Source organism: Macaca nemestrina, chromosome 5, assembly GCF_043159975.1.
Source record: "Macaca nemestrina isolate mMacNem1 chromosome 5, mMacNem.hap1, whole genome shotgun sequence".
Lineage (NCBI taxonomy): Eukaryota > Metazoa > Chordata > Mammalia > Primates > Cercopithecidae > Macaca > Macaca nemestrina.
In genome coordinates this window covers 126,967,669-126,994,815 of record NC_092129.1, presented here as the reverse complement: position 1 = coordinate 126,994,815, position 27,147 = coordinate 126,967,669, and the positions used below count along the sequence as shown (strand labels likewise).

The following is a 27,147-nucleotide window of genomic DNA, read 5'->3' as shown; positions in this document are numbered from 1 at the left end:
GTTTGTATAAGGTGTAAGGAAGGGGTCCAGTTTCAACTTTCTGCATATGGCTAGCCAGTTTTCCCAACACCATTTATTAAATAGGGAATCCTTTCCCCATTGCTTGTTTTTGTACAGTTTGTTGATGATCAGATGGTTGTAAATGTGTGGTGTTATTTCTGAGGTCTCTGTTCTGTTTCATTGGTCTATCTGTCTGTTTTGGTACCAGTACCATGCTGTTTTGGTTACTGTATCCTTGATGTATAGTTTGAAGTTAGGTAGCATGATGCATCCAGCTTTGTTTTTTTGCTTGGCTATACAGGGTCCTTTTTGATTCCATATGAAATTTAAAGTAGTTTTTTCTAGTTCTGTAAAGAATGTCAATGGTAGTTTGATGGGAATAGCACCGAATCTATAAGTTACTTTGGGCAGTATGGCCATTTTCATGATACTGATTCTTCCTATCCACAAGAATAGAATGTTTTTCCATTTGTTTGTATTCTGTCTTATTTCCTTGAGTAGTGATTTGTAGTTTTGCTTGAAGAGGTCCTTCACAACCCTTGTTAGTTGTATTCCTAGGTATTTTACTCTATTTGTAGCAATTGTGAATGGGAGTTCATTCATGATTTGGCTCTCTGCTTGACTATTGTTGGTGTATAGAAATGCTTGTGATTTGATTTTTGCACATTGATTTTCTATTCTGAGACTTTGCGGAAGCTGCTTATCAGCTTAAGGAGTTTGGGGGCTGAGACGATGGGTTTTCCAAATGTAGAATCATGCCATCTGCTAACAGAGACAATTTGACTTCCTCTCTTCCTATTTGAATACCCTTTATTTCTTTCTCTTGACTGATTGCCCTGGCCAGAACTTCCAATACTATGTTGAATAGGAGTGGTGATAGGGGGCATCCTTGTCTTGTGTCGGTTTTTAAAGGGAATGCTTCCAGCTTTTGCCCATTCAGTATGATATTGTCTGTGGGTTTGTCATAAATAGCTCTTATTATTTTCAGATATTTTTCATCGATACCTAGTTTATTGAGAGTTTTTAACATGAAGGGATGTTGAACTTTATCAAAGGCCTGCATCTATTGAGATGCCCATGTGATTTTTGTCATTGGTTCTGTTTATGTGATGGATTACATTTATTGATTTGTGTATGCTGAACCAGCCTTGCATCCCAGGGATGAAGCCAACTTGATCGTGGTGGATAAGCTTTTTGATGTGCTGCTGGATTCGGTTTGCCAGTATTTTATTGAGGATTTTCACATCGATGTTCATCAGGGATATTGGCCTGAAGTTTTCTTTTTTGTTGTGTCTCTGGCAGGTTTTGGTATCAGGATGATGCTGGCCTCATAAAATGAGTTAGGGAGGAGTCCTTCCTTATTAATTGTTTGAAATAGTATCTAAAGGAATGGTACCAGCTCCTCTTTGTACCTCTGGTAGAATTTGGCTGTGAATCCATCAGGTCCTGTTTATTTGTATGTATGTATGTATGTATTTATTTATTTATTTATTTATTTATTTATTTATTTTTTGGTTGGTAGGCTATTTATCACTGGCTCAATTTCAGAACTTGTTATTGGTCTATTCAAGGATTCGACTTCTTCCTGGTTAAGTCTTGGGAGGGTGTATGTGTCTAGGAATTTATCCATTTCTTCTAGATTTTACAGTTTATTTGCATAGAGGTGTTTATAGTATTTTCTGATGGTGGTTTGTATTTCTGTGGTCCGGTGGTGATATCCTCTTTATCATTTTTTATTGTGTCTATTTGAGTCCTCTTTTTTCTTCTTTGTCTAGCTAATTGTCTATCTAGTTTGTTAATTTTTTGAATAAACCAGATCCTGGATTCATTGATTTTTTGAAGGGTTTTTCGTGTCTCCCTCTCCTTCATTTCTGCTCTGATCTTAGTTACTTTTTGTATTCTGCTGGTTTTTTGGATTTGTTTGCTCTTGCTTCTCTAGCTCTTTTAAATTTTATATTAGGGTGTCAATGTGAGATCTTTCTAGCTTTCTGACATAGGCATTCAGTGCTATAAATTTCTCTCAACACTGCTTCAGCTGTGTTCCCCAAGATTCTGGTACATTGTTTTTTTCTCAATGATTTCAAGGAATTTCTTGAATTCTGCCTTAATTTCATTATTTACCTAGGAGACATTCAGGAGAAGGTTGTTCAATTTCCATGTAGTTGTGTGGTTTTGAGTGAGTTTCTTAATCCTGAGTTCTAATTTGATTGCACTGTGTTCTGAGAGACTGTTTATTATGATTTCAGTTTTTTTTTGCATTTGCTGCTGAGGAGTGTTTTACTTCCAATTATGTGGTTGATTTTAGTATAAGTGCCATGTTGCACTGAGAAGAATGTATATTCTGTTGACTTGGTGTGGAGAGTTCTGTAAATGTCTATTTGGTCCACTTGATCCAGAGCTGAGTTTAAGTTCTGAATATCCTTGTTAATTTTCTGACTTGCTGATCTGCCTAATATTGACAGTGGGGTCACTATTATTGTGTGGGAGTCTAAGTCTCTTTGTAGGTCTCTAAGAACTTGTTTTATAAATTGGAATGTTCCTGTATTGGGTGTATATATATATTTAGGATAGTTAACTCTTCTTGTTGAATTGATTCCTTTACCATTATGTAATACCATCCTTTGTCTTTTTTTATCTTTCTTGGTTCAAAATCTGTTTTGTCAGAGACTAGGATTGCAATCCTTGCATTTTTTTTTCTTTCCATTTGCTTGGTAAATTTTCCTCCATCCCTTTATTTTGAGCTTATGTGTGTCTTTGCACATAAGATGGGTCTCCTGAATACAGCACACCAATGGGTCTTGACTCTTTATCCAATTTGCCAGTCTGTGTCTTTTAATTGGGGCATTTAAACCATTTACATTTAAGGTTAATATTGTTATGTGTGAATTTGATACTGCCATCATGATGCTATCTGGTTATTTTGCACACTAGTTGATGCAGTTTCTTCATAGTGTCATTGGTCTTTATATTTTGGATTGTTTTTGCAGTAGCCAGTACCAGTTTCTCCTTTCCATATTTAGTGCTTCCTTCATGAGGCAGGCCTGGTGATGATGAAATGCCTCAGCATTTGCTTGTCCCCTGACTTATGAAGCTTAGTTTGGTTTGAGACGAAATTCTGGGTTGGAAATTCTTTTCTTTAAGAATGTTGAATATTGGCCCCCACTCTCTTCTAGGTTGTAGGGTTTCTACTGAAAGGTTCACTGTTAGTCTGATGGGCTTCCCTTTGTAGGTTACCTGGCCTTTCTCTGGCTGTCCTTACCATTTATTCCTCCATTTCAACCTTGGCAATTCTGATTATTATGTCTTGGGGTCGATCTTTTCATGGTGTATCTTAGTGGTGGTCTCTGTATTTCCTGAATTTGAATGTTGGCCTGTCTTGCTAGGTTGAGGAAGTTCTGGATAATATCCTGAAGTGTGTTTTCCAACTTGGTTCCATTCTCCCCATCTCTTTCAGGTACTCCAATCAGTCCTAGGTTTGGTCTTTTTACATAGTCCCCTATTTCTCAGAGGTTTTGTTCATTCATTTTCATTCTTTTTTCTCTAATCTTGTTTGCATGCCTTATTTTAGCAATATGGTCTTTGAACTCTGATATCCTTCCTTTCGCTTGGTTAATTTGTCTAACGATACTTGTATGTGCTTCATGAAGTTCTTGTGCTGTGTTTTTTAGTTCCATCAGGTCCTTTATGTTTCTCTCTAAACTGGTTTTCTAGTTAGCAGCTCCTGTAACCTTTTATCAAGGTTCTTAACCTCTTTGCATTGGGTTACAACATGCTCCTTTAGCTCAGTGGTGTTTGTTACTAGCCACCTTCTTCTGAAGCCTACTTCCGTCAATTTGTCCATCTCATCCTCCGTCCAGTTCTGCACCCTTGCTGGAAAGGCACTGCAATCATTTGGAGGTGAAGAGGCACTCTGGCCTTTGGGTTTTCAGTGATTTTTGGTTGCTTATTTCTCATCTTCATGAATTTGTCTAGTATCGATATTTGAGGCTTCTAACCTTTTGATGGGGTTCTTGTGGGGACTTTTTTTGTTGTTGATGCTATTGTAGCTTTCTGTTCATTTGTTTTTCTTGTAATGGTCAGGTCCCTCTTCTGTGGGGCTGCTGTGGTTTGCTGGGAGTTCACTTCAGGCCCATCACCCACTGGAGATGTCACTCAAAGAGGCTAGAAAATAGCAAAGATGGGTGCCTGCTCCTTCTTCTGGAACTTCTGACCTCAAGGGGCACCGATATGATGCCAGTAGGAACACTCCTGTATAGAGTGTCTGACGATCCCTGTTGGAGGGTTTCACCCAGTTGGGTGGCACAGGGAACAGGACCAGTTTAACAAAGCACTTTGACTGTCCCTTGATGGAGGAGGTGTACTTTGCTGCAGGGGACCCACTCATCTGGGCTGCCTGGTTTCCTCAGAACTAGCAGGAGGAAAGACTAAGTCTGCTGGTCTTCGGAGACTGTGACAACCCCTCCCACTAGGGGCTCAGGCCCAGGGAGATCAGAGTTCTGTCCCTGAGCACCTGGTTGGAGTTTTAGAAGCTCCTGCAGGAAGGCCCTGCCCAGTGAGGAGGGATGGGTCAAGGTGAGGCCTGAAGAGGCACTCTGTCCGCAGTATGTCACAGCCAATGTGTTGGGCTATGAGGGATACCTCTTGGGACCAAGCCATCCAGCCTCCCTGGATCCAGCCAAGGAAAAACACAACCTGGAGCTAGAGAGATGGCTGCTGCCTTTCTCCTGCCCTGGTAGGTTAATGTGTTAGGCAGTTATCCGTCCCGGTGTTGGCTCTCACCCTCCCCCAAGGAGTTCAAATGGCTTAGACAGCAGTCAGCCACAGCTGTGGTTCTGGTCACTCTTCCCTCCATGAGCTCAGCAGGCTTAAGTGGATTCTAGCTTACTGACTGTTGACAACCTGTGCAGTTCCATGGTTGGGACCCTAGGCACTGGTGGCGTGGGTTCACGCGTGGGATCTTCCAATCTGTGGGTTGCACAGATCTGTGGAAAAAGCATGTTTTCCCAGGCTGGATAGCACGCTCACTCACTGCCTCCCTTGGTTGGGGGGGCGGCAGCCCCTCTGCTCCATGAGGCCCTCAGGTGGACCATTGCACCACATTTCTCTTCCTTCCTCTCCATGGGTCATGCCAGCTGCCTAGTTGGTTCTGATGACAGAACCTGGATACCTCAGTTGCTGGTGTAGGATTCACACGCTGTTATCATTCTTCTCAGTGGGAGCCTCCTATGGCTACTGCTTCTAGTCAACCATCTTGACCCGCCCCACAGATACTTTAAAGAGCCACACTATCCATGTACCTTCATGAATCCAGGAACCGTGATCATAGATGGAATTGGTGCCTGCTTAATTTCAACACTGACTTGCTATACTCAGGCTTTGCTTAATATTAGAAAAAAATAATTATGTTCTTTAAAGTCACCTTTCTAAAGTTATCTTTCTTCTTCTTTAAATGAAGATTAAAAGAAGATTAAATGAATATTCTCTAAATGAAAATTAATTTCTACCTCATAAATCTATTGCAAGGATAAAAGAATACACAAATAAAAATCATATACAAATTACTGTAATTGCTACTTTCTTAACAAAATATTTGCATCCAACTCATTATAGTCAGAAGTGATTTGTACAATTACTAATGTAAAAGTTATTTAACAACCTGTACTTATAAACTTTGGAAATAGAAATTTATTCATTTTCTGTAACTTTAGGAACATTTTTAATACATAATCTATAAAAAAAACTTCACCCCTCAGTTCTGTTGGAGAAAAAAATGGGTTCAAAACTTATCAAAAAGAAGGAAAATCATTTATATAATCAAGAAGAAGAGATAAGAAAAGAAATATTAACCCTGGTTGTGGTTTCAATTATTTGAATATATGTATATGTGTGTATGCATGCATATATTATATATCCATATATATAGGGAGAGAGAGAGAGAAAAAGGTTAAGGTTATCCTTAACCAAGAGGATAACCACATTTTTTTTTTATACACAAAGAGGAAAAAAAAGGAGAAACGAATAGGATAGCCACTCTACTATCTAATCATGAAGCACTTATACCTGGTCCAGAAAAGCTTTAAGAAATTATCTAGAAGCTACACAGACAAATTTTAGAGGAAAGGATGCCACACTACTTTATTTTCATCACAGTGACATCTCCACTTTTCCCAAAGGTTCTATTATTATAACTATTTCACTTCCTTCCATTTCCTGTTTTCCTTGAATAGCTTATTAAGTCCAGTAAAAATATAATGATGGCCACCCAAAGAGAAAGCATACATCTCTCTCTGGGTATTTGTCATAAATACCATCATATTATTCAAGAGACTACAAATTAATGGTAAATTCTAGAGTTTATATAAAGGTTCAAAGGTTCTCTCATGAGCAGCTTTTAGCTTATATGGACTAGAATTTGAATTGGGTCTGATGTTTTCAAATGGTAAATCGCTTTTTTTCCCCCAAAATAAATGTGGAATTATACAATTATATAAATCTTACTAATCATTAATTTTCAGAATATCTGATTCCATGCTGCTAATCATTACGTTTTAGAATATCTGATTCCATGCTGCATTTAAAAGGTACAGATGAAAACTGGTAAAATAGTAATATTAGATGCAACTGAATGAAAAGCATGGAAGAAATGAAAAAAAAAAAAGTTGTATTGTCACTAAGAAAATTCAATCACTTTTCACTGAGCAGAATTTTTTTAATTACCAAGACATTTTTAATATTTAGCAGATTTCCTGGCATTACATCATCCCCTGTTTTTCCCCTGCAGAGAAATTTAAACATGTGCTACCAGGTATACACCCAGGAGGTCCCCTCATTCAACAAGCAAAAAAGACATGAGACTATTACACAGACAGTCCAACCGTTTTTAATGCAGTGAATGAGCAATGTACCCAGTACAAACTCCTAAGAGCTCTTTCATCTTATGAATCTTATGATCCAAAATATTACATAGTCAAAGCAAAATTCACTGATATATTAGTTTACGGCACAAACTATTTCCACTTTAGGTTTATATCTTAAATCTCCAAATGGAGCAAGATTTCTCAACCTTGGTACTAAGGACATTTTGGATTGAACCACTCTTTGTGAGGTAGAGGAGCTGTCCTGTCCATTTTAGAAGGTTTAGCAGCATTTCTATCCACATTACTACCCCAGCATATCTACTCACTAAATACTAGTAACAATACACACACATACCTGTCCCCTACCAATTGTGGATGACAAAAAAAAGTGTTTCCATACGTTGCTAAATGTCTCCTAGGGACCAAAATCACCCCAGGTAAGAACCTCTAAAATAGAGCATGATCCCTGCACACTGAAGATACTCAAGCTATGCTTGAGTACTGTTCTAGACACTTTAGAGACAACATCATCTCCCATCTGAGTGTCCTGCTCTGGCACGCTGCTCTCAAGAACCCAGCAAATCTTCCTGAGTGGAAAATGTCAGAGTACCTTCTGAAGTATGTCCACAGAAGAATCACAAATCTTAGAGAAGAAGGAGGCGGGGGGAGATGATGTAAATATGAAGCTGACTGTGAACTGGAATGATGACAGCTTAACTAAATATATCCAAGTACTGAAGGTGGCTAATGACATCGAGCAGGCTAGCTTAAAATGTTTTCACAATGGAGTACAGAAATTTATATTCACAGCAGAGCATTAGAAAAAGGTTGATTTTACATAGCACATTTTCTTTAGGGAATACATAAATATATATATCTGTGAAAAAATTAATTCAAGTAAAGCACTTAGCACAGTGCCAGACACATGGTGAGTGTCCATTAAATGCATAAGTGCTGGCTGCTATTCTTATTAGTAGTAACACTGGCATTGATCATTTTATTGTATTAATTTAATTCATTATACACTTAAACATTTTAGCGCTTAGGAACATTTCTTCTGGGATACACCTCTGTTCGTTCTCTCCCTCTCTCTCTTTCTTTCTCTTCGCCCCCCTTCCTCCCTCCCTCCCTCTCTCCCTCCCTCTTTCTCTCTCTCTCTCCCTATTCTTTCCCTATTTGTTGTTTTGCCTGTAGAAAATTCCTACTCTTCTTGAAAAGTTCAACTCAAAAGTGAACTTCTCTCAGAGGCTTTCCCTAAGGTCCCTTATTCTTCCAAGTAAAAAGTTAACTTTCTCTTCATTTCTATTTCCACAACACTTAGTGCATATTTACATCATCGTTCTTAGCACATTTGTATTATAGTTATTAAAATCTGTGTGTGGCAGCCCCACCACAGTCCCTGGCCTCCAGGCTATGAGCTTTTGAGGCCTTATTTACTCGGCCTTATGTCCTCTGTGCTTGCCACATGGTAGGCGCTCAACAAAAGCACGCCAAACTCAGCTGAATTATCTGGAAAATTCAATCACGTGGAAACCTCATTTCCCAATAATGCCAGATATATGAGGTGTGACTGAAGAGCAATGCCTTCTATATAGAATTTGGGGCTGTCAGCCTTATATGAAAAGATTAAATAAGTGAAATGATGCAAAGTGTGTTAACTTTTTACCAAGTAAAATATAGATTTGGATAAATATCAGAACACTCCTTTAAATTACACACATTTAAATATGAGTAGGGATAAATTGGGAAGGTGGGAGAAATGGTAGGAATAAAATATATAATTTTAAGAGCTATACATCTCACTAAGATAAATAAATAAGAAAAGAGGTGACATAATGGATCTGCCATATTTTAAATTTGAATGCATAACACTGTCAAGTAATTCACAGACTAGATGGTTAATAGGTCAGACTGTGTCTTGAATATAAAACATATCCATAAAACATCAGTCAAAATTACTGTACAGATCTCCCTCACCCAGCCACTCCTAGGCAGTACCTTAGGGAAAGGAAACTTTACATATGTGAAAACATATGCATTGTCAAATAAATTACATTAAAGAGTACCATCTGCCCTGACTTTTCAATTGTTTCTGAGTTTAACTGAAAATATGCAGTAGATAAAATCCACAACTTTGACACAGAAGTTTTGAGAGGTGACTCTGCTTTAAAAATAGCCAGAGGTACTAGTTCCTTTTTCTACTTCCATTTTAGTTCTTTAAGAAGTATATGAAGCCACAAACAGTCAATACTTCAAAAAATTAATAGGATTTTAAAATTACTTTTCAAATTGAAATTCTTTACATTTTAACCATGATCACGTGATGTGTAAATAAAGTATTTTTAATACAATACTCTTCTAGAGAATTAAAGTCAAAGTTCCAAAGTAGTGGTAAATTTTTTTCACAAAATATTTACTCTTCTCAGAGAATCCTCAGAGAATTAAAGTCAAAGTTCCAAAGTAGTGGTAAATTTTTTCAAAAAATAAAAAAAGATACTATTTATTTTCATTTCCTATGGGAAAAAATACCTTCCATAGCTAAAGAAAAATGAGAGCAACTAATTTTTAAATCATAAGTGTTTTTTGTTTTGCTTTGTTTTGATATTTTACTTTCTACCTGGCAGAAGTTGGGAATGCTATTTTGTAAAGATGTGTGTAGCATAAAATTATTTCATTACCTTTTTTCTTTCAACTATAATTATTCACATTTCTGTTTATACAAATAATGTTCATCATAAAAATTTAAAAAAACACCGAAAGTGATGAAGAATTAAAATGTAAATTACCCACATCCTGCAATGAATATTTGATGGGTTCCTTCAATCTGTTTTGTATATAAATGTATTTAAAATAGTATAATAATGTAGATAATGTTTCTTGGTTTTAGTCAATTAACATTATTATTTGAGTATTTTTCAGCGTTAGTAGTTTTCAAAAATGTAATTTGTATTTGCTCTGTACTATTCTTCCAAAAATTATACCTTAACTTTTTTCTTGTTTAATTATGTTCAATTTGTGAATTGTAAACAATAATACAGCAATAAACACTTTTAAATGAATCTTTGTCTGCATCTGTCTATATCTGCAATGTTCCTGTAAGATAAATTCATAAATAAGAGCTCTCTCATCCCACACTACCCTATCCCCATATTTCTTCCAGTGTATTTCAAAGAGTTTTACTATTTATCTAAAACTTGCATTTTTAGCTATTAAGTTCACAGAAAGATTCAATGATATTGCTATTAAAGTGGGTGGCATTTATTATTACACTCCAAAACCTACCTATTTATTTTGCATATATTAAATTATGTAATAACATCAATTATTTATTAAAGACACCTAGAACACTTTTTTTACTTACTTTATCTTTACAAAAAGATAGGTGTCAGAAAACAGTACCAACTGTTATTATAATAAAAACCAATTTTTCCCATTATGTATATAGTTCTGTAAACTAAAATAGACACTCACATGAAGTTATATGAAAATATATTGACCAATGTATTTATTATCAACTATGGTCTTTGCATTGGGATATGCATTAGCCCTTCCCACATCATCTAAAATTATTTTTTGATCTGAAATATTTTTCATTTGTTTTTTATTTTTTCAGATTTGTAAACTGAGACTCCAAGAAGTACAGACATTTCCCTATTTGGGAATTTCAAAGTCTATGCTCTTATGGCACTATATTATTATTTTCTATGGTGACTTTGAAGTCCTTCATAGAAACCTGAAATATTCTATAAGACATATTGCTATTTCTATATGTTATTTCCCTTAAACATCTTTCTTTGGAAGAAAAGGGGGAATACAAAAAGTGAATCCTGCATCTATAGGTAATAACAAGGCACAGGATTGCATTTTCTTACAATGCAGAATAATGAACTCCTGACAGTGAACAAATGCTTGTTTTAAAATTAAAAAAGTGTTTTGCTAGAGATTGTCCTACCTTATCAACAGTATATAAAAGTGAAATATGGCCAGGTGCAGTGGCTCACACCTGTAATCCCAACATTTTGGGAGGTTGAGGCAGGGGGATCACCTGAGGTCAGGAGTTCAAGACCACCAGCCTGATCAACATGGTGAAACCCCCTCTATACTAAAAACACAAAAATTAGCCAGCCGTGGTGGTGGGTGCCGGTAGTCCCAGCTACTTGGGAAGCTGAGGTGGGAGAATTGCTTGAACCCGGGAGGCAGAGGTTGCAATGGGCCAAGATAGTGCCATTGCCCTCCAGTTTGGCAACAAGAGCGAAACTCCGTCTCAAAAAAAAAAAAAAATTGAAATATGAAGTATGAGTCTCTGAGTGTGAATATTTCAGGATTGAAATAATTAGTAAAAAAATCAAAATACATTAGCAAAAACAAATATCACAGAAGACAATAAATATACCATAACCCTAGAAGATAAAGTAACAATCATAATTCAGTAACACTATTCAATAGATGTTCAAAAATGTGAACTTGGTAGAACGGAATTAAGATTGAAATGAATTTTTAAAATACTATTTGGTAAATTAAATAGAAGCCTATCCAATCCATATCATTCCAGAGTTTCAAATGGCAATGGAAGAGAATGCCAGGCAAAGATATACATGCACTTTAGATTTTACAAATTAAGTCAAAGGAATTAGGAAAAATATCAGTGAAATCCTAATTCTGAGAGTAGATTTAAACACGTTACAATAAAGTCTTAGCCAAAGTATACCAAAGAATACTGAAAGAACATGTAGCTATAGTAGCAGAAACATTAAGAGTAATATTTTTTAAATTAGGTATAATTAGAAAAATACCAGAGGTGCAAGATAAACGTCTCATTTTTTTTTAAAGAGAATTAAAATTTCCCAAAACTATAAAGTCAGGTGAACTAAGCATCAATATCCATAAATATTCCAAAATGGACTGCTAATAAAAATAAGCATGAGTTTATTTAGAAATAAACTATAAATTATTAATAGACTCTTAGTTCTTCATTTTTATCATTTTTGTCATGTGTTAAATTATACCATTCACATCCTTAGAAAATAGAAAGGTAAAAGTAAGCTCAAAGGGAGCTTCATTACATGACATTCAGAAATATACTGAGCAGACAGAACAGTGGGCATACAGAAAAGATAGGAATTTTAATTGTGATCAATGTAAAATTCTGCAATTAGACACAACTAATAAATATATTCTAGAAGATGGAAAACTGGTATGCCAATCATTCCCGAAAAAAATACTTAGGATATAGATAACCAACTACAAACTCAACATACATAAAAATATATATAACTGACCGAAAATAAACATAATTCAAACATTTTAGGATATGTATATGGAAGTAGTATTCCAATTTTGAGTAATAATGATGTCAAAGCATTGAATCAAGTTGAGGAAAATGGTAGTGCTGAGGATAAAAATAAATGACTTATCCTTATCTCTTCTTTAAAAAAACTCATAATCCAAGTGTGAAAACAGACATAGAAAAAGATAACTATAATAAAACAATTTGTTAGTTTTGGCAATATTATTAACTAACATTCAGAATATTATTTTCAACTCTTCTCACTAATTTTGAAAGATATTATTATTATTTAACATAAAAATAACCTATTATAGTATTCACCATATATGCCTGGCCCTATGAGAAAATAATATTAGCATCTTAATTTTATAAATGAAACCATTGGATTGAGATTTTTTAACAACATAACTTATCCACAGACAAATAGCTAGTCAGCGTTAAAGTCGAGAAACAAATGTAGGTATTTCTGCCTTGAAATTACTGCTGTTAAAAATAACAATGCATATCAGTTGGTATGTATTAAAGTGAGTTCTGCTGAACTAGTGTTCCACAGGATATTAGTAAGTACTACACACCCAATGAATCCACAGCCAGATAATTTTGAGGAAGATTAGCTAAAATAAAATTGATAGGGCATGCGCGCATGTGTGTGTGTGTGTGTGTGTGTGTGTGTGTGTTGTCACTGTAAAGCCTTTTTAAGACTTTAATATTCTGATATGCATTGTGAATCTCTTAGAGGATAGTCTGACAGGAAGGCTTTACCAATATACGTGACCTCAGAAGCTTTCTAATTTTTTTCTTCATTGAGTATTGCAAGGCACTACTGCGAATTTCTGCCAAACTGGAAGACCAAGACAAATCAAACATCAAGAACTACAAATAGTTAACAAGGAGAGAACAGGGCCTTACAGCAGACAGGATAACAATCTTTAAGTATTTGTCTCATCAAAAAAGGACATATTATTTCATCAAAAGGAAGATCTAGATCTGAGGAATGAAAGCTACTGAGAGAGATATATCACCTCAACATAGGATTTCAAACAGATTTAGATACATGATAGATAGATAGATAGATACATGCATACATACATACATACATACATACATACATACATAAAGATAGATGGATCTTTTTGAAATAGACTGACAGATGGATCTGTTTGAAATTAATAGATAGACAGATGGGTCTGTCTGAAATAGATAGATAGACAGATCTGAGCTGTCCGACAAAGGTGATTCATCACCCAAAAAAATGTGTTATCCAAGTGATTTCGGCATTGTGTTAAATGTCAGAGAAAATGACTAAGGTCCCTTTTTAACATTTATTTTCAATGGTTCATTTGCAGTCATTATCAACTGAAGTTTTTATGCATTTAGTATTTCAGACTATCTGTCCATTTTTGTACCATTCTGAATTAACCATCTTACAGAGGACATCAAAATACACGTAAAAATGAACACACGATTCTTACACTCATGTCAATGAAAAGTAAAGCAGTGCTTCTCTAACTTCCAGAACACCAAATAATTTCATTATCTTAGTTATAAATTTCATGTGGGTAGAACAAAGTGGAAGTTTTCTGGGATGAAGGACAACTTTATGAAATGAGACAACAGACCTAGAAAGCACATTTTGAGAAGCATGTGACTATTTAGTATACGAATTGGTGTCAGGAATAGGTAGCAGCTATGGAATGTAGGATAAAATTTTCAGATCGATTACTGTTACCTTTCAATATCTCTACCTGGCTCTAAATGTTACTACACTTACTATAAACGTTAATAAACTGCACAAAAAAAGATAATTTGTTTGCTACATCACATGCATTAGCAATAGCTTTTACTAAAATTTTACAAATATTTGCCAGGATAATAAGTTAAATAAAAAGATTATACCTATTTGTGTATTCCTTGATGATTTGATATATGCTAATCTTAATTGTTTCATTTTCAAATCGGTTGTTGCTCCGGTCCTTGTATATCCGGAATTCAGCTGCTGTCACTGCCTCTCCATGAGGAATTTGGGTAAGATCAAATCGAAATTCTTTGTAATGTCTTCGCTGGTGAGAAAAATCCTTGTCTCTTTCAACTGAAAAAAAAGGGGGAGGTTGGGGAGGAAAAAAGTTAGTCCTTTATAAAATATGGAAATTAATGATAAATTCTCCAGCTTTGAAAATGAAAACAAATAAGCAGGATAGTATAAAACTGGAAAAACACTAAACCACAAACTGAAATGTGTTTCCAGTTAAAGGAAATTCCACAAACCAACAGCCTTTAGTTCAAAGGCAATATAATCTCTATGATTTTATACGAATTCCTGGATCCTAAATGGAAAGGTTATCCAAAAATGTTTTTAAAAGTGAAGGTTGTAAAATGATTGCTAGTATGTATCAAGTATCAGAACACAGAAAATTTTACACAGAAATTCTGAATATGTTATGGTAACCTTTAGAGTTCCAGGTGAAATGAGTGGAGAGAGAGCGCAGCCATGGGAGGGAAATGGGAAAGAGGACTAAGGAGTTCCAAGTATACAAGGACTGTGTTTATGACCTTTCAGAGTTCAAGTAAATAAAGCAAACTAATTTTTACAAGAAAGATTGTTTCTAAAATGTCTTCCCTGGAAAGGTTTTTCTCTCTTCAGCAAATAAAATATTCTTTTTCTCAAAAACTTTTTTTTTTTCTTGAGAAAAGGTCTCACTCTGTTCCCAAACTGAAGTGCAGTGGTGTGATCATTGCTCACTGACACCTTGCCCTCCTCGGCTCAAGCGATCCTCCCACCTCAGCCTCTAGAGTAGCTAGGACTACAGGTGTGCACCACCACACCCAGCTAAATTTTTTTATTTTTTGTAGAAGCAGGGTCTCACTATGTTATCTAGACTGGTCTCGAAATCCTGGGCTCAAGCAATCCTCCCACTCTGGCATCCCAAAGTGCTGGGATTACTTGCATGAGCTACCCTGCCTTGTGTTGTCTGTTTGTTTTTAAAGCATTTTTTTTAAATTCTTACCCCTGGTACAGTATAAAGTCTCCCAAAGACCTCTGTCATTATTCAGAATTGAGACGGGAACATATTTTCGCTCTTTAGTAACCTTCCAAACAAATGAAGTCAAAGAACTGTTCCTTTTGGGAATATTACGAAATGCTGAAGAATTTAGGACAGTATCAGACATATTATTACATAATCTGACTGTGTAAGATAGTGTATTGTACAAGTGGTATAAATTGATTCACAAAGCTCAAAAATTGGAAATCTTTAGAAGACTAAATAAATTTATAACACTGCTATACATATATGTAACTTAGGATCCTAAGTTAGAAGCATTAAGATTATGGAAGCGAGAAGACGATAATGACCATCAGGAACGACACTGTGGAGCCCAGGCTACTAGACCATCATGTTCCAAGGCCAGATGGGTGGCCACATCTGAAGCTTCTGACAAGGGAACCCACAATTCTTTGCCTTCATCCTCCAAAATAATCTCTGGTTTATTTTCCCCAGAAGAGTAGAAGGTGGTTCAGGAGAGAGCAAGAAGCTGATCCTCACCTCCATCGCAGACTCTAAAGCAGACATACAGAAAAATGTAGCTACATTTGGGGGCATATTTTTTTAAATTTTATTTTACAGATGAGGTCTCTCTATGTTAGCTAGGCTGGACTCAAACCCTGGACTCAAGCCTGCCTCAGCCTCCAGAGTAGCTGGGACTACTATAGGTGTTCCCCACTGCACCCAGTTGGAAGAATTTTTGTCCTGTGGAGCTTGGTAAGGATGATGCTCTTTGGCTGTCTGACTACACTAACACCACCTCGCATGATTCATAAAATTATTTTCTTAAAATATCATTATCTTGGTCCTAAGAGAGGTCCATTTCTAGAGAGATTATGAATCAACTTTTCCTAAATAAGGACAAAAAACCCATTTGTAAGATGTTATTTTGGTCCATAATTTAAAACTCTTCTCTGGTGATAGTGCAGACAGCCATGATAGTGCAGACTGCACACACCTCCTTCCTCTCCCTTTTGTCCATTTGACTGGGCTGTGTAAGAGTGGAAGTCTAGGGGGAGAAAATGCCTACTACCTAAGTAGCTAGTAGCTGATGTGCATGTAAGAATGCTAAAACTGGCAACAACTTCTGCTTTCAGAGAACTAAATCTGACTCACTGTATTGTTATTTTCTTAACCTAAATTTAAATGAAGTAGATGACATCATGTGACCATATCTAAATAGCATTTATATGCCAGACTATATTCTCAGTATTTTATCATCTTATTAACATTAACATATTCTGCCTTATAACAGGCTACAAGGTACGTTCTCTTTTTATCCTCATTTTAGAAATGAAGCAACTGTGGAAGCATAGGAAATAAATACCTTACCAAAAACTTTGAACCCAGGCATTTGGTGTCACCAATCCATGGTTGTTAAATGTCAGGATATGCTGTGTCTGCTTACACACTATTGCTTTGTCCTATTTTATTAACACAGATCTAAATCTTTGTATTTACAAGTCCCAAATCCAACACATTCTGAAAACTACGAGTTTGTTTTCAAGCTCCTTTGACAGAAGAACCAGAAGTTAACTGATATGAAGTGATTTAAAGTCTCTTTTTATCCCAGTTTCTATAAATATTTATTGCTTTGCTGTAGAAATTGTCATGTGTTTGCCTAGGTGGCACTGTCCCAGACCCTGCTTGACAAATACTATACTTCATGATATATGCACCAACCAGCCATGTAAAAATATATTTTCTCCATTCTAAAAGACAATATTCATAATTCTAAGTGATAACAACCATTATTCATTTTTTCATTAACACTAAATTGTATATTTAAAATTTTAACCAAAAAGCAACAAGTATAGTCCTAAAAATAAAGATTAAGACATGAGTTTGTTAGGATCCAATCTAAAGTGTGCACCTGCTTAATGCAGGTGAGTATTGAATTCATGTTATGTAAAGTCATCTACCGTTCTGGAATCCCCTGTGAGATGTTAGTGTAATAAAGTAGAAAGCTAGAATTTCAGCCATTATTATAAAATTTCAGTTTTCTAATCCAGGCTATTTAACTTAAACCCTTAAGGGGACTCATTTTCAAAGAGTTTAATAAAATTTTGTATTAAATATACCACACAGAATGAAGTTGCATTGCAGACTTGTCTGCTGACTCAAACTCTTATATCCTACTGCTTTGAATCATAATTGCAACAATAAATTCCATGGGACATGTTGGAGTGAGTAATGGTATAAGACTTACAGCCTAATGATGCCCACAAATATTCAACAAGGTAATCTCAGTTACCTCAAACAGTAACGCTAGGGAGGTGGCAAATATTAATATCCCTGACTTAAGAATAAGAAATTGGGTGATGACAGCTACATGGTAACAGATGTCTGTCTCCTAAAGTTTATTATAAATCTTCGTTCAATACCTATACCACCTACATAATGACATCCTACTGTTCTGCACTTAGAGGCTAGTTCATTGTTAGTTTGTTTAAACACTGTCTTTCAGTAGTTCACAAAAAAGTGAAGAACAGGCCATAGAATAAGGGATTAGATCACCAAAAAGTTTCATTTAATCCCTGTGACTCTACTTATGTCCATCAGTTTTATAACTTGTCAAAGAGCCCAAAACTTGTAATCGGAAGATAACAGATTTCATCCCAGGATTTCAGTTTCCAAGCCCTCATGAACACAGCCTGAGTGTGTTTTTCTGAATATTGTTTTGTTATGTTTTCAATCTAATTATTTCTTGGGAAAGTTGACCTTGTTTCAGTGCTTTCATTATCCTCTCTCCAAGGAACCCTTCCCCCTCCGTTTATGATGGATCCTATTAATATAGACATGCCATTCTTTCTGGACTGAGTTCATTCTTTTAGAACACACCTCTTCCTATCTTTATCTTAGCAAATGTGTTTTTATTCACTTATTTAATATTGATTACATTTCTTATCTAAGGATTTTTTATGAATAAACAAATGATTATATAATTTGAATATTATATACTATATATGTTAATGTAACAACATGCTTTTACTACAACCATATGGTGAAATGTAATTATAGCTTTTAATTTTGACATAATTGTGATTCACTGGCAGAATTCCTTCATACCTTTTATTCACCAGAGCTGCTACCAAAATCAAAACTCCCGAAGTAGATGAAAAAGAACAAACACATACATTTAACTCTCCTTAAATGTCAGCTTTTTATAGGAAAGATCTTTGTCTTATTTACATTGACAAATTTGGTAAATATTAAGCATTCTGATTTTCTGTATATTACAGTATGCTATAACCTACTGCAGTGGTGAATGACTTGGGAAGGTTAAAAGATACACAAGTAAATGAGAAGAAAAACAGCAGAGAAGTGTATACTATTATTGCCTTTGAGATTCATGTATTTGGCCTTTTTAATTCACTCTTTAAATGTATATTTTACATCAACCAAATACCATGAATTTCCAGAATCTTTACCAGTATTTCTAGCAAAATCTGTTTTATCAGATATAGATATGCAAGACTCCATAAAAGCCCTAAACACATTCCCTCTTTGGTGGTGAAAAAGCATCTCTTAATTACCATATAAAAACAAATAAGACAAAAAAGCAGAAGGTTTGGCTCATTTAAGCCAGACTCAGACTTGTTAAAGGGTAAGACACAGAGTAAAGACATACTGAGATCAGGGGTTAATGCTTTTTTTCCTAGTACCCTCCCCTTATCTCAGACCAAAAATGACATTTGTCTCATGTGAGAATAGAAAGAGTGTTTAGTAACAAACAAACACTTTCGTCAATGAATTTGCTTATAATAATTGTATTTAAAAGGAGACCACAGCAGCCTGTCCAAATTCTTCTATGTGCTGACCTATCTAACAAGATCAAGAGGGGGTGCATTTTGCCAAACAGCCGTACATAGACTTCACTAATCCCAGACTCTTCTCTCATTGTCATTTATGATACACAGAAGTTTTGAAGATTTCCAGGTGTAAGCCATTTAATATCACCATAAAAATGAAAAAAGGAAACTTTACAATGATACTCTTTATGGATGGAGGTGTAGATCATCCCAAATAATATCATGTAAAATTATTCCATTCAAATAAGTCCATCAACATAGGGTTATTTATTTGAGCTGATGGTTGCCAACAGTCCTCTCTAAAAAAACTAAAATAAGTTGCTTTCCTATACACACACACAAACTCACAGAAAATAAACCATTAAAACTTCAGCAAAACTTAATACATTTTATCACCCAAATCACAAACACAACAATGATGGTGAATACACTTCCTTCTGCTTCTAGGGAGCAGGTTTTTTTGTGTCTACTCCAAACTATGTGAAACTACAGAGCTATTTAGAGAAACAGAAAACTCAACTATGCTGGTAGAAGAGGAGAAATAATTTATTATTATATTTTGGTTTAAAAAGTGGTAACATCAAAGCATACAAGATGTAAAATATGAATCAAATCATTCACATCGCATGATTAATGGACTGATAGTGAAAAGAAGCAGAATTGCCTTTATATAAGCACCAAACTATGTCCTAAGTGCTCTGAATTGTCAAAGTTCTGCAAAGGTTAAACTCTGTTTAAGAAACACACTGAAGACTTTTATTGTTGAGATATAACTTAACAGAAGTTAATGACTGATAGAAGTTGTTTTTTTTTGTTTTGTTTTGTTTTTATTTTTTTCCTCCCAAGCAGATATCTCTCTGAATGACTTTATCACTAATAGAAACTGGAGGAAATTGTCCTGGGCTAAATATTTTCATGTCTCCATTATCTGAAGAGTAGAATTAATTAACAGAGGATTACAGTTTTATCTCTGTAGTGATTTATCTGCAGTTTTAAGGAGATGCATTCATGGGCAATCAGTCTTAATCTCCCACACAAGAGCTGTAACTTGGAAGACACAAATAGCAGCAGTAGCTGTAAAGCAAAGATAGCATTCTCCCAGGAGCCTAGCCAGCTGTTGAAAGAATACAGATCATTGTTTGCTGCTGAGTGCAAAAAATCATTAAGAGATTACTCATAGAATTATTACTAATCTGTGTTGCATTGTCAAAGTGAAAAAAAAAAGCAAAGATATCATGTGACTACCAAGATGCATCACTTTCCACGATATCCTTCACTAACCAGTCTACCAAAAAACAAACCTGGTTCTATAATGACTTATTTATTGGTCAGTGAAAGAGTATGTACATGTTTTCCATGAATGGATAACCATTCCAAAGAGTGTGGAAAACTCTAGATTCCAGAAGTCTTAAGAGCCTTTTAATACACAGTAATGTGTGACTTGAATGAAAGAAAATTGTCCCCCTGAATGTTTTGTTTCAAAGAATAATTTCAATTGACTTTCAAATTTTCTATGATTATGATCCTCATACTCATAAACACTTCATGAATACAGTTTTATAAAGAAGTAAAATCTCAAAGAATTACTAGATAGTTAAATAATTGTAATACTCTAACTAAACAAATTGATTTTCCAAATCAATTTAAAATATGCATATAATTTTGAAATTTAAGAAATTTAATTGTTGATCAAATATTTATATATTATACTTTAAAAATATAATAGTTTAGAAACAGAAAGAATTAAGTCTTACATAAAGGAAGTTCTAAAATTAGAATGAAGTTGGTCTCAAGGTATTCCTGTTTTCTTTAAATTAGGCCTAGCAATGAGCTTCCAGTGATTATTTAGCATACCATAATGACAACAGCTATACATACCAAGCATTAGTATGAAAATTATATATTTAATAATTAAATTAATAACAAATAAACAATGGTAGCAATAAATTAATGATGGAGTTAATAAAATTAATAAATTTTAATTTTTTGTTTCTTCCCCCTAATTGGATCCAACAAGGTGGAGCTTCCATTATCTCCCTCATGGTACAGATAAACAATATTAACTTCCTCACTGTCACAGAGTTAGTTATCACAAAGCCAGAGATCTTATTACTCCTAATATTATTTGCATGAACGTTTCAACTAATAATAACTGCCACTTCTGTCTCAGGGCAAAGTTTTCCTGTTCCATTCCAGAACAATGTTTCTGCTTGAGCCTTACTCCCAAGCTCCTATGCTCATTCTTAGCATGCTCTCTCCTCTTGTCCGTTTAGTTTCTTCCTTTTTCCTCTACCTTAAGTCAGTGTTGTGGAGACAACAGAACACTGGGAACACACTTGCAGATGAACAAAGCTGGGTGTATTGACTTGTTTCAACTTGTGTTATGGGATGGACGCCACAGCAAATCTCAGTAAAAGGCTGTTAGAAAGGACTCATTAGAATTGTGTTAAGTAATATGGTAGAAAGTTCTAAGAGGAAGGGTTTTCCTCTGGCTTGAATGCTCTTAGGAAGCAGAGGTAAATTAGTCATTTGGTATCTTAATAAAATTTTCTAGAAGGTAGATGTCATTGTGGTTTAAAAAAAAAAAGTTTGTTATTTTGGAGTTAAAAAAAACTGCAGGCTAGGTTTCTACGACTGTGGATAGATAAAAATAATTGTATTTACTTGACATCTTGTTTATATATTGGTGGAACACATAACACATATTTGAACATTCACAAATTGCCAAGAAATATCAATCTAATCAAATTTACTGGTTCTTACAATTTTTTTAAAGTCTTAAAGTCATTTAGTTATTTTTATCACTGAGAATAACAATGCATTCCGAAGTACACACATAGTTTACTATTGTTTTTATTATGAGCATTTTAGGAAGGAAAAATTATTAATTGAACGTTAGAAGCAAATATGCATCTTTTGTGGGTGAAATGTTAATATTAAACGTCAAAAATTAGAATACCCATAAATGGTGATACTTGACTGATTCATTCTGTATAATGAAAAATGGTTAATGATGAATGAGTATATTTACTACACAAATAATGTATCCCAATGACACTGTGTACAAATATTTGAGAATATTTTGTGTTTACCTGTAAGGAGTTAAGATAAAGGCATAACGGTGTGATAGTCATCTTTTGGTCAATATTTAGCTCTTACATTTTCTTTAGTGGAAAAATCTGTTCCTTTTATAGATTGTCTGGCAGCTAGAGGTCAACCATTCTAATCTCACCAGATTTCACTAAATGATCTTGTGAATTCTTCTGCTCTATCAGTAAAATAAAACAGTTTTTAACCACCTTTAGGTGATAGAGGTTACAGTAAGTCCATGTACAGAAAAGACTTTCCTTTACATCTTGAAATCAATGAGTTGATAGTTTATCTACAGTGAATATTTGTGGTTACATGACAAAAACAGGTCAAAGGTTTTGTGAGTTTTCTTCTGAAATTGTTCAGTGCCTTCTCTAATGACTAATTGAAAACAGAGATTGGGACTATCAAATGAGGTGGGTGACAGATAAGTAGTAGATTAATGCCAATACTTGGTTACAAGACACTAAAAGGTCAGAAGTCACATGAATTAGCTATTGTGCTACTGTGAAAAGACAGACATCAAAAGTCTATTATCCCCTTTAGTAGCTCTTAGCCTAGCTTGAAATCCATTCTCAATTCTTTAGGTTATAATATAGAAGTAATCTCCATGTCATTTTACATATGATGTCAAAGTGAAGCCACTCACCCTAAGTATATCAATAGTTGGAGTTTGCATATTTTATTTACATAATAAAGAAATATTTTTTTAAAAATCACATTTTTAGTGTATTCAATGTTCATCTTGGTATATTTTAGGAACATTTTATTTAGAAAAAAATAGTTATACTCAATGACAAGAACACTTGAAAAAATAAAGAAGTTGACAAGTATATTACATTTGCTCAATATTTCTCTATGGGGAAATGGAGTGGGTTTAAGACACAGTTGGTATACTTTAAAGGATATGAGGATTTTTGTAGCTGAACAAATATCTCAAATCAACCACTTTAAATTTTAAATTGGTATAACTTTCATAGAGTTCACTCAAGTTCAATTTGTGGTTCAATCTGTCATTTTACAAAAAGACAAACTATAAATTTTTCTGCCAAATGGATTACATCAGTGAAGTTTGGTACATGGAGGTATAATCACAAAGAAATGTGATTATCATATTGAATAATATAAAATAGAGACACATTATTTAATTTTACAGGTTTCTAAGATTAGGAATAAAACTGTAAGAATATATTACCTATACACTCTAAAATTAATATAGGAGTAGCTGATGTATCTGTTTAGGCAAGAACTGCAAGTGGCCCATGTTTGTTTCCTAAGAAGTGATTATTTGCTTTCTGTCTCCCCCAGTAGATTGTAAGCTTGATAACAGCAGCACTTTTGTTTGGCTTACTACCGTACACTCTTCCTTACCTCAATCCCTAGCACACAGTAGGTATTCATATACATGTATAATAAATAAATATAGGAATATATGCTGGTTTTCTTGGTTTTTTTTTTCAGCTTTTGTTTTGTTTTTTGTTTTACTGTTTCATAAAGGAGGTTAAATCCAGACTTTGCCATTCCAGCGAATTCAAAAGCAGAACCCCTCAATCATCTACTGTGGCACAGCCCTGCCATGCCACAAAATAGTATTAATGTTAGTTCTAATAATATATATATATTTTTATTTTCTTCTTCAAAAGAAATTCAAAAATATAGTGATAGCTAGACAGAATCCTAATGTCACACATTTATTTTCAGTTTCACACTACCTGTGTTGGTACTTAAAAACATATGCTAATGTAATAGAATCTCTATAATTCTTTAATGAATATATTACTCTTGAGGAAGAAAAAAGGTAATTGAAAAAATACATAACAATGCATAAAAACAAACATTTATCTTACAATTATTATCAGAATTGTATTAAAGTCATCCACAGAATGAATTATGCATTGCAAAAGACAATATATGATGTTTTTGAACATAATTTTTATATTCTCATTGATTTTTTGCTTATGCATATAAAAATATTCCACCCAACTGTGTATATGTAATATAAGCAAATCTTTGGTAACATATTTATAATTTTTAAGCTTCTTTTTAAGTTGTTACGAACATTTGGTCCCTTCAAAAGTATGGTTGTTTTGTGTGTTTCTTTTATATTTGGTTGTTACAACTGCTATTATATGTCGTTAAGTTTCCCTAACATCATCCTTACAAATTAAACTTTATCAGTCTTTACGTTTACAGTTAGAAACTGGAATACATAATTTGTGACTTGCTTAACACCTCTTTATAGCACATGATTAAAATTGTGAATTATATGAATCAATTTATTGTATTTAAAGATGTATTGTATAATTGGAGAGTTACTTCAGAACATATGTGTATTTAATAAAGATGTAACAGGTGCCAGAATCAATAAAGAAATCACATGATCTTCCTACATTTTATTGAATGAGACCACACTGTAATTAGAGTCAAGGGATCCTTAGTGGTCTCAGTTCACAGAGTTTTCACATGAACAGTCTCATATTTGGGTTGATCTGGTTTCACACTCTTGGGCTTTTCCTTTGTATTGGGATTTCAGGTCAACCACAAAACTCAGAGCAAAATTCAGCTACATATCTTTGAGCAGTATCTGGTTTTGAGTTCAAATATACAAACCCTTCAAGTTTCTTAAGATGCACACCTGGAAACAACAATAAGTCTTTTGAGATTTATGTTAGACCATCTTATTTTAGGTTCAAATTTAATAATTTCCGGAGTCTCCAATCCAATGTTATGTTAGTTATCAGATGGTCTGTTTTCTGATGCTTATGCTGTTAAGTCTGACTTGTTCTTAATGTTATTTAGTAATCCATCTAACTAACTCATATGTACTGTTACATAAAACCTAAATTTACAATAGAAAAGGCTGAACTAAAACAACGTAAGCCACATAGTCTCCAAAATGGTCAGGAATTGATGATATCTACTACTTCCAGAAATGATTGTATAAGGCAGATATAAGTTTGAGGTTAAAATAAGCATGTTTGAGTATTAGATGTTTACAAAGCAGGTAGATTCTTAGGTCTCTCTTCACATTCTGTGCTTTTGAGTGACTGTTCTTTCCTACATGAGAAGTTTAGACATTTCCTTTTTCCTAAAGAGGGGAAAGCAGAGGGTTCTTGACTGGCAACACCAGGCACAGTTAGAGTGTGTTAGCATACTCAAGACAGAGGAACTAGACAAGAACATTCACCCTGAATGCTAAATTCCCAGGCTTCTTTCCCCACTTGGTTGCCAGGATGTCGACAGCCAGGGTTATACCTTGCAGGCAAGAGAATGAGAATCCTCTTTTTGAAATCTGATGAATCCAAAGGGAAAAGACTAAGTTTCCACAAAATAGCAAAGAAACAGTATCCTAAAGGGAAAATAATACTGACAGGTTCCACCCATATGCTAAGTTTCTAATCAGCATTTTAATATCTCACAGACAACCAATGATTACCAGATAGCTGAAAAAATTCTCCACTATGAGATATAAACGTAAAAATTGATTTTTTTAAGGAAAGAAACTTGAAGGAACCTACTAAAAAACTACCATATTATCCTTTGAGGGCTAAAAGAAACTGTTGCATCCATGGAACAAGTATTAATATAAATCCTGTAACATAGAAATAGAAATAGTCAATGCTAAAACATCTCTTGGAAGTAAAGCAGAAAGTTATTTTCTGCTTTGAAAGACTGAATCAAGGAAATTCTCAAAAAAAAGAAAGCAATTAGAAGTGGAAAATTAGAAAAGACTTTAAAAAAAATTTTAAAAAGTAAAGAATTAGCCAATTAATAGTTTCTGGAAAGAGAGATGAAGAAAAAAAGAAAAAGGAAATCATCAAACAAATGGTTCAATTCACTTATCTGAAGTACAAAAAATTTCAAGATTTAAAACCAGTGTTCCCAGCTCAGTGGACGCACATCATTGTGAACATTTAGAACACTGGAGGCAAACAGAAGATTTTACAGGCTTCCAGAGACAAAATACAAATCACATGCATTTAAGAAATAAGTAAACCAGAAAAAAGACGAAGACATGGGTTACAGGAAAGAGAAGGTCTAACACAGAGAGAGACAAAAATAATGCTTATGAAGGGAGATCTCAGGACAACAGCTGTGCTCCAGGTATAGGAGGCAAATAGTCTCTATTGGAACAGTGTGATTCAACAGAAAGATATATTAAGGGCTAACATCACAAAGATTCCATTTACCACTTGTACCATCTTTTGGACCTGACAAAGTCTGGGTTAGTCAAGACTTGAATTGTACCCACAAGTAGTTCTCCTGACGTCTTCATGAAGTTCTTGCTCTATCCTCAAAGACAGGCTGCCTCTTGGGTATTTGAGAACACTCACTTCTCCCTAGTGAATTTCTGTTTTCTTTTTTTCCCTACTACTGAGAGCTGTCTATTGATCACAATGAGCCTGGAAACTGAGAATGCAGAAAAGCTCACCTCCCCTCACCATGTTTCAGTTGGCTGGACTGTATCTGGTCCACATGGCAGATCCCCCAAATCCCCGGGACAATAGCTCCCCAGAAAAGAGTCTTTAAAAACTGTTAAGCAAATGAAGCCAGGATTTTACTCAGAGGCTGTGTTTATCTCGTCTTCTGAAAGAATTCACTAAGCACCTTTATTTAAATATCTAGCTTTGTGCTTCTCATCTGTTTTAATACTAATTGGTTTTACGTGTACTTATATGTGAAATATATTTCATAAAACATGACATATCTAATTGAAGAAAAATTAACTTATCCAAGTTCATATGTATAGTAATCTATGGAGCATGCATTCAAATCTGTACCTGACCACACCAGTGCCTCCTATGAAACGTTACAGGAAGTTACTAAATTTCTTTTTGAGTTTTATCTTTCTGCTCTGTCACAGTGTTAATGCAAATTCCAAAATTCTGTGTCTCACTTTTCATTTGGGTTTTGTTCCTTTAAAAATAATTCATAATCCAGGTGCAGTGGTTCATGCCTATAACACAGCACTTTCAGAGACTAAGGCAAGAGGATCGCTTGAGGCCAGGAGTTTGAGACCAGCTTGTGCAACATAGCAAGACCCTGTCTCTACAAAAATT

The 27,147-nt window shown here is 34.6% G+C and overlaps 1 protein-coding gene across 1 annotated transcript in view; it reads right to left on the bottom strand.

The window, feature by feature from the left end:
- LOC105479543 (bone morphogenetic protein 5) overlaps positions 1-27,147 on the bottom strand; it is a 123,211-nt gene that overhangs the window by 53,106 nt on the left and 42,958 nt on the right. Inside the window, exon 2 of the mRNA XM_011737547.3 lies at positions 14,041-14,233. Within this exon, the coding sequence (XP_011735849.1) occupies positions 14,041-14,233 (193 nt within the window). The remainder of the gene's footprint in view (positions 1-14,040; positions 14,234-27,147) is intronic.